Source organism: Anoplophora glabripennis, unplaced genomic scaffold, assembly GCF_000390285.2.
Source record: "Anoplophora glabripennis isolate ALB-LARVAE unplaced genomic scaffold, Agla_2.0 scaffold364, whole genome shotgun sequence".
NCBI classification, from domain to species: Eukaryota; Metazoa; Arthropoda; class Insecta; order Coleoptera; family Cerambycidae; genus Anoplophora; species Anoplophora glabripennis.
Genome location: NW_019416465.1, coordinates 159258 through 173770, shown reverse-complemented (window position 1 = coordinate 173770; position 14513 = coordinate 159258). Strand labels below are relative to the sequence as shown.

The window sequence follows — 14513 nt, the reverse complement described above, 5'->3', positions numbered from 1 at the left end:
TCCGATATTTCGATGAAAAGTGGTCCTATCGAAATAAAAAAAAGGAAATTGAAGTTGAATAAACAAACTAATTGGTCCACGCAAAGGCTTAGCTGAAAAAGTCCGTGGACCCAGAGAAAAAATCTAAAAACTGGAATCTTAGAGCTTCAAAATGCTTTGTTTTAATTCCCGATACGACCATTTTTCACCTAAATACCTACAGTCTGTCAAAAATCACGGAAACATTTCGGAAATTCTTTTGACCATTTAATTTTTTGCATTAGTGGTCAATTATAGCGAAATTACATAGACGCCATATACCTACTTTCCTATTTAATCTTTTGTCAATACAGCTGACATCGTAGTCATGAAACTTTTTACATTTACAAAACAGAAACTAATGGGACGATTAGATTAGAGATTTGACGAATAAAACGAATAGGATGAATAGAGTAAATGTTCTTGTAAATTACTTAGAATTTAATAAATCATTCAGTTAACTGAATCTTAACTAGGACCTACTGGAATTTAGTCACTGCACTTAGTTTCACCGGCGATAACCGTAATATACTTGCAATTTTAAACTTATCTGTGAGCTACCAATTAAATGTGAATTGGGCGGGGAGGAAAACATTGTCAAAAGAACAACTCCTCAATGAAGGCTTTGGAAATATTAACTCAGATTTAGGTAGAAATTTACTATAAATATTTTTTATAGTATCATTATAACCGTTGTTATATTGGAGTGTGATTAATAATCATGTTTTGTTCAAATATTGTCATAAACGAGTAAAATTATCGAAATGCATAAGTAAAAAGATAATTTAACTCAGTGTTTCACTCAATACTTTCAATGTATTCACTTACATCAATCCAATTATAAATAAAGATTTTATTCTAATTTGGTATGCAGCTTGAATTTACAATACATGCCTATAATACATATCAAGAATATTGTTGATTCAAATATATTCAAAATTATTAAAAGAAAAATAAAAAATTCGGTATATTTATAAACGATTAAAGGGAACTACTGATTATTATATTGTTTACAATGAAACAAAAATCACTTTTATAGTAATTTTTTTAATAAATAAATAAGTACATGCATTAAATTTAATAAAAAAAATAGAAAACTCCGTAGTTCAGGAAAACTGGGAATTAGCTAAAATAATGCAAAATGATTCCATAAACACATCAATTAAAACTTTTAAAGAATTAGAGTACTGCAAAGAACAAATAAAAATAATGTTTTTATTTAATTATGGATCTAAGGAAAAAGCAATTCTAATGCAATTTATATTTATTTATCGGTCGATAGCCGCAGGGCTTAAGGCGTCAGTACTTAAATCGTGTGCAAATTTCTGCCCGGGTTCGATTCCCGCGACCGGTAGACCGTAGATTAGCTATGCTTGTACGGAGGATTGGCACCCTCTGTGCAGGTATGGTAGGGTGGAAGAATGTTGGCTAGGGTCAATGTGAGAGATTGACACCGGTTGGCATTTGACCACCCCCCTAATTAATGAGGTTTTCCAGGTTTCCCTCATTCCTGCACTGAATGGTGGTTAGGGCCTACCAACATAAGTCGTTCCTAGGCGCAAATGCGGCCTGCCTAATAATAACATGCCGCCTCCTCTCCCGCACAGGTCTCCGACTTATGGGCTAATTCTCGTAGTTATTTCACAATACCTGTGTTATATTTTATCTAAATCTGATAAAAAAGTGTTTATTCTATTTGAAGTCCGATGGTCTTTCGTATTATTATGTGTGACCTATGTACCTGGTCGCCAGCAGGAACATTAGGTACAGCTCCTTAACCATAGCTAAGAATCTTTGACATGCTCTTGTTGCTCTCGGGCTAGGCTGTGTGGAAGTTAGATCCCACTATCAGGACCCCTGGGTCTACCCTGACATTCATTTCAGTTCTTGTTGTTGGTTCTAAAGTCGCTACGGATGGAACTACTCCTGAGACAACTCAATAACTGATCGCATCCAATGCTTCTAAAAGTTTCTCGTTTTTCACTGTCAGATTCTTCAGCGATGATTCTGCAAAGGCGGCTTAGGGTTTCTGATAGCAAGTCCACGACCGCATGTATGTTTATACTGTTTATGTCCTTCAAGATATTAATTAATTTTAAAATAAATAAATAAAATTTTATCAGCATTTTAATTGAATAAATTTCAATTAGATATAGGCGTGGCGTGACACATTTGGTTGGCAACTACTAAATTCAAATTGTGTTACTGTACTTTTCCTATACGATAAATAAACTTACAAGTTCGAAAATGGGAACAATATTACTGTACGTAATCGCTTATGCTTACAAAAATGTGGCGATTATTAACTAATATTTCTGTACTATCGCATGTGTTCTAAATTTTAAAATAAGTTTCAGCTCATCTGTAAGAATAAAATGAAATATTAAACAACAAACAGAAACATACAGAATATATTAAACTGTTGTTAAACTTTAAAACTTAGATTATATCATCGCACATACATATATAACATATTGCAAAAAACGTATACTGAAAGTACATAATTATTTCTATAATTTGGCGGATGCGCCGTTGACAATCTACTTAAATAGTTTGGAAAAAATCGATTATCTCGTGGCAATCAATGTTTAGCAAGAAACAAATTTCAGAAATGATTTTAAGAGAATCGAATTAGTCTAGAACCCATTATCACATTTTTTTCCTAAATGAAACAAATTTTGTAAGCAAAAGTCCATAAAAACTTCTGCCACAGGAAATCACAAAAAAAATAAAAAAGGCACAACTCTCGCACCAAAACTCTAAACAACTACACAGCTGCACAAGCTGTGGAAAAAAAATGTTTCCAACCTAAAACGTATAAAGTAATTTAAAGAAAGAAACTGATAAAGCTATTTTATAAAGTACCATAAATAGTTTAGGTTTGAAACTTTTTCTATTCACAGTTGTACAACCAACTAAATAAGTAATTACTTCTTGGAGACCTCAGTCCTAAAATATCGTATTAAGCCAAAATCAGAATTCAGGAACTAATTTAAGGAGAGTAGGCCTCCAAATTCAAATTTGCCGAGTGCTTCATGATCGTACCGCTTCATTAGAGAATTAGCGAATTAGGTATTCATTACAATTCAGTGCATGATGACGAACATTAGACCACTTTCTACTGTCTTTAATTAAATCTGTTCGATTTACGTACGACACGGAATTTCTCATGCCAAATATAGGAACCGTGAGACTCGAATATTTCGTATGCAAGCCGGGTCCCAGTTTAGAACACCAGGACGTATTCTATTTCTGGAAGCTTTCATCAATTCGGTAAACAGGCAGAAAACGTCAACGGAATATTCTGCTTTAATTAATAATTGCGTAAATAACAAACGTTTGGGTATGACGTTTGTGTCTAAATTAAATGATATTTTCTGAAATCAAAAGAGTATTAAATTATTTAAAACAAAATGTTTCTCTAAACATAATTAACAATTAACTGTACAAACTTTTGCGATATGATTTGCAAGTTACTTGATTTGAATGTCAAGTAAAGCCAAGAAGTCATATTTGAAGTACTTCAAGAATCAAGTACTTTTTCTAGTCCAACAGATAAATATTTTTTAATTTTACCTGATGTTAAGCACATGAATATGAATATTTTAATGATAAATGTTACTTAATGTGCAAAAAAACATCACATTAAATTAAGTCATATACTTCTATTTGACTCGATGAATTCCTACCATAATATACAGGGTGTTTTCAAAGAAGTAGCACAAATGGTACCGTTTTGCATAAAAATGACCGAAAAATTGTTGAGTTGCACATGCATTAGTAGAAAATATCTGTAAAATTTGACTATTCGGTGTTTAAATTACAGCTGTTATTCCATATTTTTTATGTAAATTTTATGTTTTCAAAATAAAAACGTATATAGTTTTCGAAATATAAAATAAGTGTATTGATATTTTTGCAAATTAATTGATTTTTTTTTTATTACAAGTAAATAATTATTTATAAATACGTATTTTTTTGAGCGCAGCAAAATACTGAAATTATCAAAAAGATGTATCACAAGTAAATAAAAAACCACCATCAAATCAACTACCACAATAAAATAATATTTTTTTTCATATATCAGTATACTTACTATACTGATATATGTAATGTATGCTATTACAAATTATATGTGTGTATTTTATTGCCAAAGGTGAAAAAATTTTGAAAAATATACAGGAGAAGTTCTTAAAACCAATAAGTTGATGTAGTGTTGTATTTGGAAAAAGAAATATGTAAATTTGTGATATATGACTTTAATTCTAATGTAAGTGAAACTTCTATTACTTTTTTTATACAAAAAGTTCGCCGAACCGAAGAAAATCCACATGAGAAAATATTAAAATCTGTCCAATTTTTGTAATTTACAAAAAATAATTAGTTTGAACCCGAAAATACTGGTAAAATGTCAATAAAATTTATTTTATGCAACTACCTCTTTAACTGTAAATCATTTAATATTTTATTTGTAGTGAAATGTCTATTTTTCTTTTTTTAATTTATAAAAAATTCGTTATTCCAATCCATGTAGTCACCATACTAATCGAATGTATGTACTTATTTTACAAAACTTATTTAATAACATACTTATACCAGGTGATTTAGAACTTATCCAAAAAAAAATTAGGATGTACAGAGGACTCTTACAAATACAATTCTGTAAAGATAAAATCAAAAAGCGAGTTCGATTTAAAAATACACTTCTGCACGGCACTGGAAACTTTCCACTGTAAAACCTGGCATCGCACAATGCGACCAGCATGGCGGCAGAGTGTGATAAAAACGGACAAAAACTTGAAAAAATTTCGTATGGAAAGAAATAAATAAAATTTTATAGCAACTGCTTTTGTCGCTATTATTATTAATTAATAAAATTAATTTTTGTTTTACTTAATAAAGTAATTTGACATATCTGATGTTACAACAACTGTTAAAAATTTTGTCCACCGACGTGTAAACACATTTCGACCCGTATTACACAGTTTCTACGAACTAATACAAATATTGTCTTGTTTCACTATAAATTAAATCGATATCCATCAACTTTGAGTTGCTATACACGTAAACCATTTTTGACACTAACTACTAAAAAACTATTGTAAATACTATCGCAATGACTAATTGTAAAATCGGATTTCAGTATTTGGAGTCGCTGAGGCCACGCTAATCTCCAAGCGTATTACAAATGACTCTAGAGACTACAGTTGTCCAGCTATGTATTGGTTGAAAGTACTACAACTTCAATAACTTTTTTTCGGAAACTATAAGGATTGTGCAAAAATTTTTTTACGATAATGATTCCATTTCTCATACCGCATCTATTCCCAATTTTTTTTAATAAGTTGTGAATCACCTTGTATGAAATATACAAGGTGATCATCACAGTGGATTTTTGAAATATATTTCTATACACGCACAGTCCATTCTTTTTGTCATTTAAAGCTACTGGTTTTAAAAAAATATCAATTTGTACATATTTTTTTACTTAAATTAACCAATCATTCAAATTATGCCCGATAAATTTTTTAAGTAACATGGAAGGATCAAGTTAAATCTGCAGAGCAAGCAGGTCACTTAGTTGACCCATCTACGTAAATATTGTAGTGAAATAACAATTTTTTTAACTTAGAAAAGCGCAAAAACAAAATTTTGTATTAAAATTCAAAACCGAAATAAATTCCGGCCAAATAGGATAAGAAAACAATTTCGACCAGGAAAATGTGGAAAAAGTTCGTAAGCATTCATTCTGATGAATTTATAAACATATTTTCTATTTCTATTTTCTTTAATTTCTAGTTATCGGATCTATGTATGTATAAATAATCTTCATTTGGCATCACACAAATACCTTAAAGCAATGAAGAGAATAAATTTTCCTGCAAATGAAAAAAAAGGTCCGTTACAGCCTCAAGACTTAATAATTATCAAATTACACCACTCACTCACTGTAACTACAACGTCTTTATCCAGGGGTATATAAAATAAAGGCTCAAATTCTCATCCAATTTTCCAGATGGTAAACAAATACCTGTCACAAATTAAATAATGTCGGTAGTAGGGTAAATTTGTGTAGGTAGGCATCAGCGAGTATAAACGATATAGAGCTGTATTAAGGGCAAATTGAAATACGAGAAAATGAAATAAACACAAGAGATGAATATTGTACTTGACGCCTGTTGTAGCAAATGATTACTTCAATGTGTTTTCGAAGACGCAATGTCATTAAAGTAAATGTTTCCAGTGTTTTTCTAAAACGACCTCTTAAAGACGATAAAACGCTTTTATATTATTTGTGCGAGGTGTTAGGGAAATAACTTTCATATATTTCACAGCCGATACTGTCAATGATTTTGACGAAAACAATTAATTATGATATGTATCCGAAACTTAATAAAAATAATTATAAAGTCATGAATCATTTAGTTACAGACAATTTCAATAAAGACATATTTGAGGAATATTCAGGCATATTTTTATTCATTTAACTGCAAATTAATTATATAGGTACCATTTGAAAACATTCCCATAGGCTGTTGAATACAAGAAGTGTGATTTATTACTTACTTAAATATTTATTTATTTATTTATTTTTGTTTCATCAGAAAGAATAAAGGAGGAGGAAAATTTGTTATTATTTTCTTTAACAACTGGTCAAATTTACTACATGTATTATAGCTGCAAGAATTACAAACACCCTGTACAGACTGTTTGGTAAAGTAAAGCATTCTTTTCCAAAGCCTCCAGTTTTTTCATCTAATTCGATGTGTCAAAGAAAAGTTTCTTTTCTGTTCACCGAATTCGCACCATAGAGTAACAGACCAGATCGAGTTAAATGGAATATTTATGAGAAACCCGGGACTTTGTAATTCAACTAGTCGGGGTAATACAATTTAGCCGGGAACAGCTGAAATTAGAAGTAGAAAGAAACTGATTCCAACTTTGTATAGTTGGCTGTGACTGAACAAAACATTTGCTTTACGTTTAGATGAAATATAACATTCGTAGGAGGAAAGTTTTCTCTTTAAAGAAGAATAATACCAGCGCTCGAAATTAAAACATTAACGGAATTTCCAAACTTTAATTAGATACCTATTCTTTAAGGAATAAAATGCAGAAAATAAAAAGAAAACATTATTGAAACAACGTGGTACCAGAGAACTATATGAAACAGCTAATTGAAAAAAATTTTAAAAGAAAAGCAAAGGTGAAATAATTCATACAATATATATGAAATGTCACAGAAATTTTCAGAAATAATACAGTATGTTTCATTATAAGTATTCATTATAAATCAATCCTTTTTAATACGCAGGATATTTAAGTCTGCAAATACAAAAAAAAAACACTAGTAAGGTGTAGTAGGGACTACCAATATACAAAAAATTAATGCTATTTTCGAAATTCTTACCTAGAAGAAATATAGCTATTGAACGTTTTAACGTGATTGGTGAATCGCCTTATCTTAATTAAGTATCAAAAGTATAATAAATAATATGCAATATTAAGAAAATTTTACTTTACTAAACTTTCATGTTAAATTATTTTTAAAATATCAGATTTGAATGAAATTTTTATCAGAAATATACGGGGTGTCCCGTTCATGTTTCAAAAAAACTTTTGTGCAAGTTCCCCATGAAAGAATAATAGGGGTAGTTCATGAAAAGTTTTTTTCTTAATGTGCAAACAGTTTCTTTCTGAAAAGCAGTGTCGCCGATACAGGTAACTGAAGGGGGTACAAACGAAAAAAAAATATGTTAAAAGTCAAAATTTATTATATTTCTAAAAGGTTCTGTAAACTCTAAAGCATACTACAAAAAAAATGTATACTCGTCGAAAATCGGTAGCACGTATCATTTTGGAGAAAAATGAAGTTGCAAGAAGCAAATTGGGAACAATTTTAGTATCTACTGTAGTATTGCGAGTTTGCACATTTATTTAATTGTGCAGCTGTTTTGTTCTGTATGCCTCTCCTTAAATAAATGGATAGGACGAGGAAATAATTGTCCCCAAAATTGGCCACCACGATCACCAGACCTCAACAAATGTGATTATTTCCTTTGGGGAACATTGAAGGATTTTGTTTATTCTTCGCCAGTTGAATCCCGAGAAAATTTGTGGAATCGTATTACAAATAAATGTAACCTTATAAGAAACAATCACCATTTGTTAGACAGAGTAAACTTCAATTTCCGGCAAAGAATAAATTTATGTATCAGGGAAAATGGTGCCCATTTTGAACAATTCCTTTAGTTTTAACTATCATTACATATTTTTTCAAACTGCATTGTATTGTACTTAATATTCTTTAAAATAATTGTGTCTATCTCGATGCTTTCAATTATTATTTTTATTATTTATTTGTGTTTTTTACTAAATACAATCTTAGCTTATTTAAAAACTACCTAGGTACTTGTTTTCTTTTTGTAGAATTAGGAGAGAAGTGAAGTAAAATTTATTTGGCCAATTGTCAAATTTGAAAGATAAAGCCTACTACTGACTTTTCCATTATTTTCAAATAAACACTGTTAAATTATTGTGTCAGTTAATACAGTTTATCTTGAAAACCTAGTTTTTTAAAATTTAACAGGAGTAAAAAAATTTTTAAAATTAAATTCTGCTGTGAATTAATATTATTATTTTTGAATTCGGTCAATGAAAAAAAAGTTCGGTACAATTTTAGGGGTGACTCATCCCCAATGAATACATGAACATGATACATGATGATGATACAGATGATACATGAATTGTAGTGCTTCAATTAACTTTAAGTCATAGTCGAAGAAGACCAGTAATAAACTTAAATCATGTATCAAATTTGGTTCTTCTGCAGTAAAGTGTTGCAGAGGTATTAATACCTTTTCGAAATTTTGGGCCCCACTTTGGGTGCTAATAACTCCTCAGGGGTGCAAGTTTGGTTAAATTACAATATTTTGGACACCCCTACATGCACCTGCGCTGTGTCGGTTTTTATGCAGGACACTCTGTATATTAAAAAATATATATTTTTAGTAGAAAGGGCAAAATTAGTATGATAATTTAGTCATTTTTTCAACACTTTTACCAAGAATGATCCTAGAACAACAAATATACAATATATTTCTTTGAAATATTACATTATTTAACAATTTCATCATGTCAGTTATATGATTTTGTATCAATAATATTTATTTAGACATATCTTTTTTAATGTTTATTTTAGATAATTATTAGTTACTAGCTATTGCAAGATATTGTTGATATAACTAATGTTAGATGGGCAATGTAGTTGTTTCTGTCTTGTCTATGGGATTAAATACCTTTTGCGTACGTAGAATTTTGGAAGCGAAGAACATTGTTTTACTTCATCTGATGGCATTTTTGAGAAAATTTCTTGAATTTATTTAAATTAGCTATTAATAAAATACATATTTATTTAAAAGAACTTCTTTGTCAAAACGCCAAATTTGAAAGAAATCACACAGTTAAAGGTTATCCTCTGCAAATGCTTGCGGCGTGCAAATTTTACTTAAACATGCATATTATTTAAATGTGTGGTGAATAATTTTTTTATTTATTTTCAAACTGTAATGATTTATAGAATAGTTATCGTAACAAACACTTTATGTTCGAACTGAAAAATGGTTGTTTTTAAAATTTCATTTCTGATTAAATGAAACTTATAATTTAAAAAACATTTTTATTTTTAAATTATCTCCAAATTAAGACCTGCTAAGTATGCTCTGTACATTACTACTTTTAATTTTTATATTTAGTTTCATCAGGATATACAGGGTGTCCCCAGTTCTGGTTGCCTATACCTGCAATGGATACAAAATTTCAATTGTCAAAAAAAATCATTCTTCATAAAAATTTTTGCTTGTCCAGAAGCCCTTGGCAAGATAGTCATTTGTTCAATTTAATGTACAGGGTGTTAAAAAATTTGGAAAAGGTAAAAACAGTGAAGAGTAAAGTACCTTAAATCTTAACGCTACGTGAAAAAGTAATGGGAAAAAGTTGCTTGGAATTAAATTTTATGTTTAAATATGAAAGAATGGCCTTCTAGGTAATACTCGACATTCTGGGATATTCTAGGACTCTACTTATTTTATAATACTTTCGGAGAAGCCATTCTATTTAAAAAATATTGCTTTATTGAAAAACAGATACACATGTTTGTATATTAATAATTTATTTTTTATGCAGGGGGATCAAAAACCTCAAATAGCAAATTTGAATCAATATACGTACCTGGAGATGCTAGACACGTTTTTCTGGACAGAATTAGAACATTTGGAATATAGACAAAAAGCGTATTTCCAACAAGATGGATGTTCCGCTCACTCAACAATTCTAATCGGCAATTGGTTTAACAGAAAATTTCGAGAAAAGTGGATAGGAAGATATGGTCCTATTTGTTTGCCAGCAAGGTCCCCTGACTTGTCGCCGCTTGATTATTTCCTTTGGGGCTTCTCGAAAGAAAGAGTGTACAGAGAACCAGTGCAACACAATGTTGATTTCTTGAAAAGCAGGATAATTGAAGCTGCTGCCCAAGTAAATGAAGAAATGATACATTCGAACTACGCTGCATTTAGAAAAAGATTGGAGAGGTTTGTTGAACTTGGCGGACTTCATGTAGAATAGTTTTGTAGTGGCGCGTACATACTGATTTTGCCGTGTTCTCAAAATAAATGTTGGATTAATGTTTTTGAAGTTTTTGATCCCCCTGTATAAAAAATAAATTATTGATATGCAAACATGTGTATCTGTTTTTCAATAAAGCAATATTTTTTAAATAGAATGGCTTTTTCGAAAGTATTAAAAAATAAGTAGAGTCCTAGAATATCCCAGAATGTCGAGTATTAACTAAAAGGCCATGCTTTCATATTTAAACATAAAATTTAATTCCAAGCAACTTTTCCCTATTACTTTTTCACGTAGCGTTAAGATTTAAGGTACTTTACTTTTCACTGTTTTTACCTTTTCCAAATTTTTGAACATCCTGTACATTAAACTGAACAAATGACTATCTTGCCAAGGGTTTCTGAACAAGCAAAAATTTGTATGAAGAATGATTTTTTTTGACAATTGAAATTTTTTATCCATTGCAGGTATAGGCAACCCGAACCGGGGACACCCTGTATGTATAATCGTATGATAAGAAGTTGAAGTATTTAAATAACTCCATACAAAATACCGGCGAAAAATCATAGGCACTGAACTGTTTTTGATTGACATTTATTTTCAGTTCCTATCTGCTTGCCGAGAGACGGCGACGATTTCACCGGCAGGATGGCGACGGTGACGGGCTGGGGACGGCTGAAGTACGGAGGAGGCGTGCCCTCCGTACTCCAGGAGGTGCAAGTGCCTATAATGGAAAACCCCGTTTGTCAGGAGATGTTCCGGACAGCGGGGCATTCCAAAGTCATCCTGGAATCGTTCTTGTGCGCGGGCTACGCGAACGGACAGAAGGACTCATGCGAGGTGAGCTGATGTTTCACTACAACTTGTCAAAAACATGAAAAATTGTAAAAATTAAAAAACTGTTCTGAGAAACACATTTTCTTTGTTGTTTACAGATATTTGATATACATGAATAACTGTTTTTCAAATAATGTACTGTACTGTTTATATACAGGGTGTACTTAAATGAAGAGGCACAAATGATATCCGAGATTCCTCAGGTGAAAATAAGTTGATTTATCCTACATACTAATAAGGTTTTTTTTCTTCGGGAAATTAAAGGCTTAATGAATATAATAGGTGAAAATAAATGTAATTTAGACACACGCTTTTGTTTAATACGTCAAAAGAGTAAATTGAATAATAATAAATAAATAAATGTTGTCGCAGTCGATTCCTGCGACCCCGTTTGGTCACATTTAGACACATAATTTTAAAATACTTATCATAATTATAATTTATTCTGAATTTATTACCAAAATGTGCATTTTAGACGTTAATATTCCTGGAAGTATTAAATCCCAAATACTAAATAAAACCAAAAATATCTCCCCAACTTTGACTGACTAGCCATTTTCAATAAGGAAGTATACCTCTTTTGTTAAAAATAAGTCCAATATTTCATATTTTGTTACTAAAGGCTGTATACCAGGGGTGACAAAAAAAAATAATACATATTATATTGAGCCATGCATTGCTACGATGTTTTTAGAAGCAATTTTTGGGAGAATCACTTTAGGCTCATAATCTTAACCAGCTTGTCTGGAAACTCATATATGCTCATTTTTTCACCAATTTTACTTTGCATATGCAACTTCTTGTGTCTCAAATATAGGATGTAATATTTGACCAACGTATTCTACGAATAAAATTTACAAAAAGGATATAAATACGGATAAAGAGATTCATCCTATGAAAGTTACAATGCTACTTTTTCCAGATACTTTCGATACCATCCAAGATAAAACAACAATATTTCGAATACTTAGGCGGCGAATCTAATGTTCAACGGACAACTTACTCAATTTTAGACAGGAGTTAAACTGCAAATAAATTTTGCTGTAACATTTTTATATAAGGACTTTTCAACTGTGTCAAAAATTAGAAATTTTAAACAATTTTACAGTCAGAAGGCACTGCTCTTTTGTCATGCGGATATTATATTCCACAAAAATGTATTTTTTAATTGTAAGTAATTTAAAATGATGAGTAATAAGAAATAGGAGTGTAAATAATTTATGCTTTTGTGATTTTTTTGCGAGAAATAATTAGTGCCGTTTTAGTATAGCGAGTAAGGGAAAAAGCAACATTATTTCAAAGACTTAGAAATGTCATACTGACAAAAATAAAGTTAAGGAAGTCCTACCACAAGGCAACGTTTGATCAGCATAATTAAAATGTGTTATTCATTCCCCAGTCACAGATAATTACTTTTTTGCCCTCTGTATCCTTTAAAGTTACATTTCATAGCATAAATTATTATTATTTTAATGAATTGAATAGATTATTACCGATTGCACCTTAAGTCATTGATTAAAACTTTCCAGGAACAGGAAAAACCGTCTGCTAAACATACAAATTAAATTCCTGCTATAAATAGGTAATAATAGTAACAAATAAATATATTTTTGAAAAAATTTACTTTTGAAAATTGAATTTTAATTTATGATATTAAATTACGCACAACAGCAAGCACCAACGTTTATTTAAAAATGTGTATAATATACAGGCTGTTACAAATTCGCTTCTCACTACAGGGATCTCAGAAACGGTAAGAAGTACGAAGTAGCTTACATTGGGGCTCATGAAGACTTGCAAGAAATGTAATAAAATTTCTAGGGTCGTATTTAAAAAAATGAAGTTGATGATGATCCTGGAGAGACGAAACGTTATATATAAAAATTGATTATGCCATTCGATAGAGGGCAAAAAGTGATGTTGAGTAAGTGTTCTTTTTTCAGTATCACCTCAAACAAAGCTGAAATAAAACAAAAACGAATTTCCAAAATTTCGTTTTTTTTTCAGATATTTCGAAAACTAATCATGTTAGCCTTGATTTTTTAAAGGCACACTGTTGGTTGATTACGCAACTTTGCCCCCATTTAAGCTAGTTTGTATCTCTTACCTTTTTCGAGATCCATGTAGTGAGAAACGAATTTGTAACAACCTGTATACTATACAAGTTAGCTTTTATTATTTTTTGACTGTTTAATGTTGCCCGAGCTTATTATATTTTGGTAAAAAGGTTTATTAACTTCTGTTTTATCTCAGTAGACAAAATCAAAAAACTTCTTGCATAAAAATGTATTGTCTTGGTTTTTAAATGCACATTTTTTTAAAGAAAACACATTTTTTTAAAGAAAACATGCGTTTTTTAAATAAGTGAATTGCGATATGAGTATACGTAAAAATCTCAATAACAGGTTAAATTAGTTTTGAAAATGTTAATATTTCCTTGTCCAATAAAGAGCTTTCAACTGTTTTCATGTTTTACATATCTTTACAGTATAGCTACTAATATTAAATAAATTTCAATCCAAAAGTTATTAAAATAATACAAGAGTACCTTTTTACTGCAAAATTATCTAGAATTTATAATCAATCAGTTCAAAGGTACAATGTCAACACTCGGAGATATCTAGAAAATAAACAGTTTTCAAACACCCACCAATAATAGCGAAGCCCTCTTAGGGAGCGTTACTCCGCCAATGTAATAATAACATTTTTCTCTTATTCGTACTTGTATAATGAACAGGTAAAATATCGCAGGCTGGGGGACCCTTTATAGTTCCAAGTCAAATATTTAAGGGTGGCTATTTATTAAGGTATTAACCTAAAAGTTATGACTTAATTCAAACGTAGCCTAAATCACCAAAGGCTCGAGCTATAAAACGCAATAGCCCTCCCGCAAGCAATGATAAAATGCTAACATCCAAGCTATCCCCTAATTAAGAGTCTCGAGAAAGACATATACTGGATGTACATTTAGATTACTGATAATTTCCTGGCTGGTTGGCGGGAATAGACGGCAAATCGTGTTTACATAACCCATG

At 30.7% G+C, this 14513-nt stretch overlaps 1 protein-coding gene across 1 annotated transcript in view; it reads left to right on the top strand.

Annotated features, from left to right (window-relative positions):
* The window catches only part of LOC108911597 (serine proteinase stubble), a 116054-nt gene that overhangs the window by 83744 nt on the left and 17797 nt on the right, over nucleotides 1–14513 (top strand). The window contains exon 4 of the mRNA XM_018716574.1: nucleotides 11246–11481. Coding sequence (XP_018572090.1) covers nucleotides 11246–11481 — 236 coding nt within the window. The remainder of the gene's footprint in view (nucleotides 1–11245; nucleotides 11482–14513) is intronic.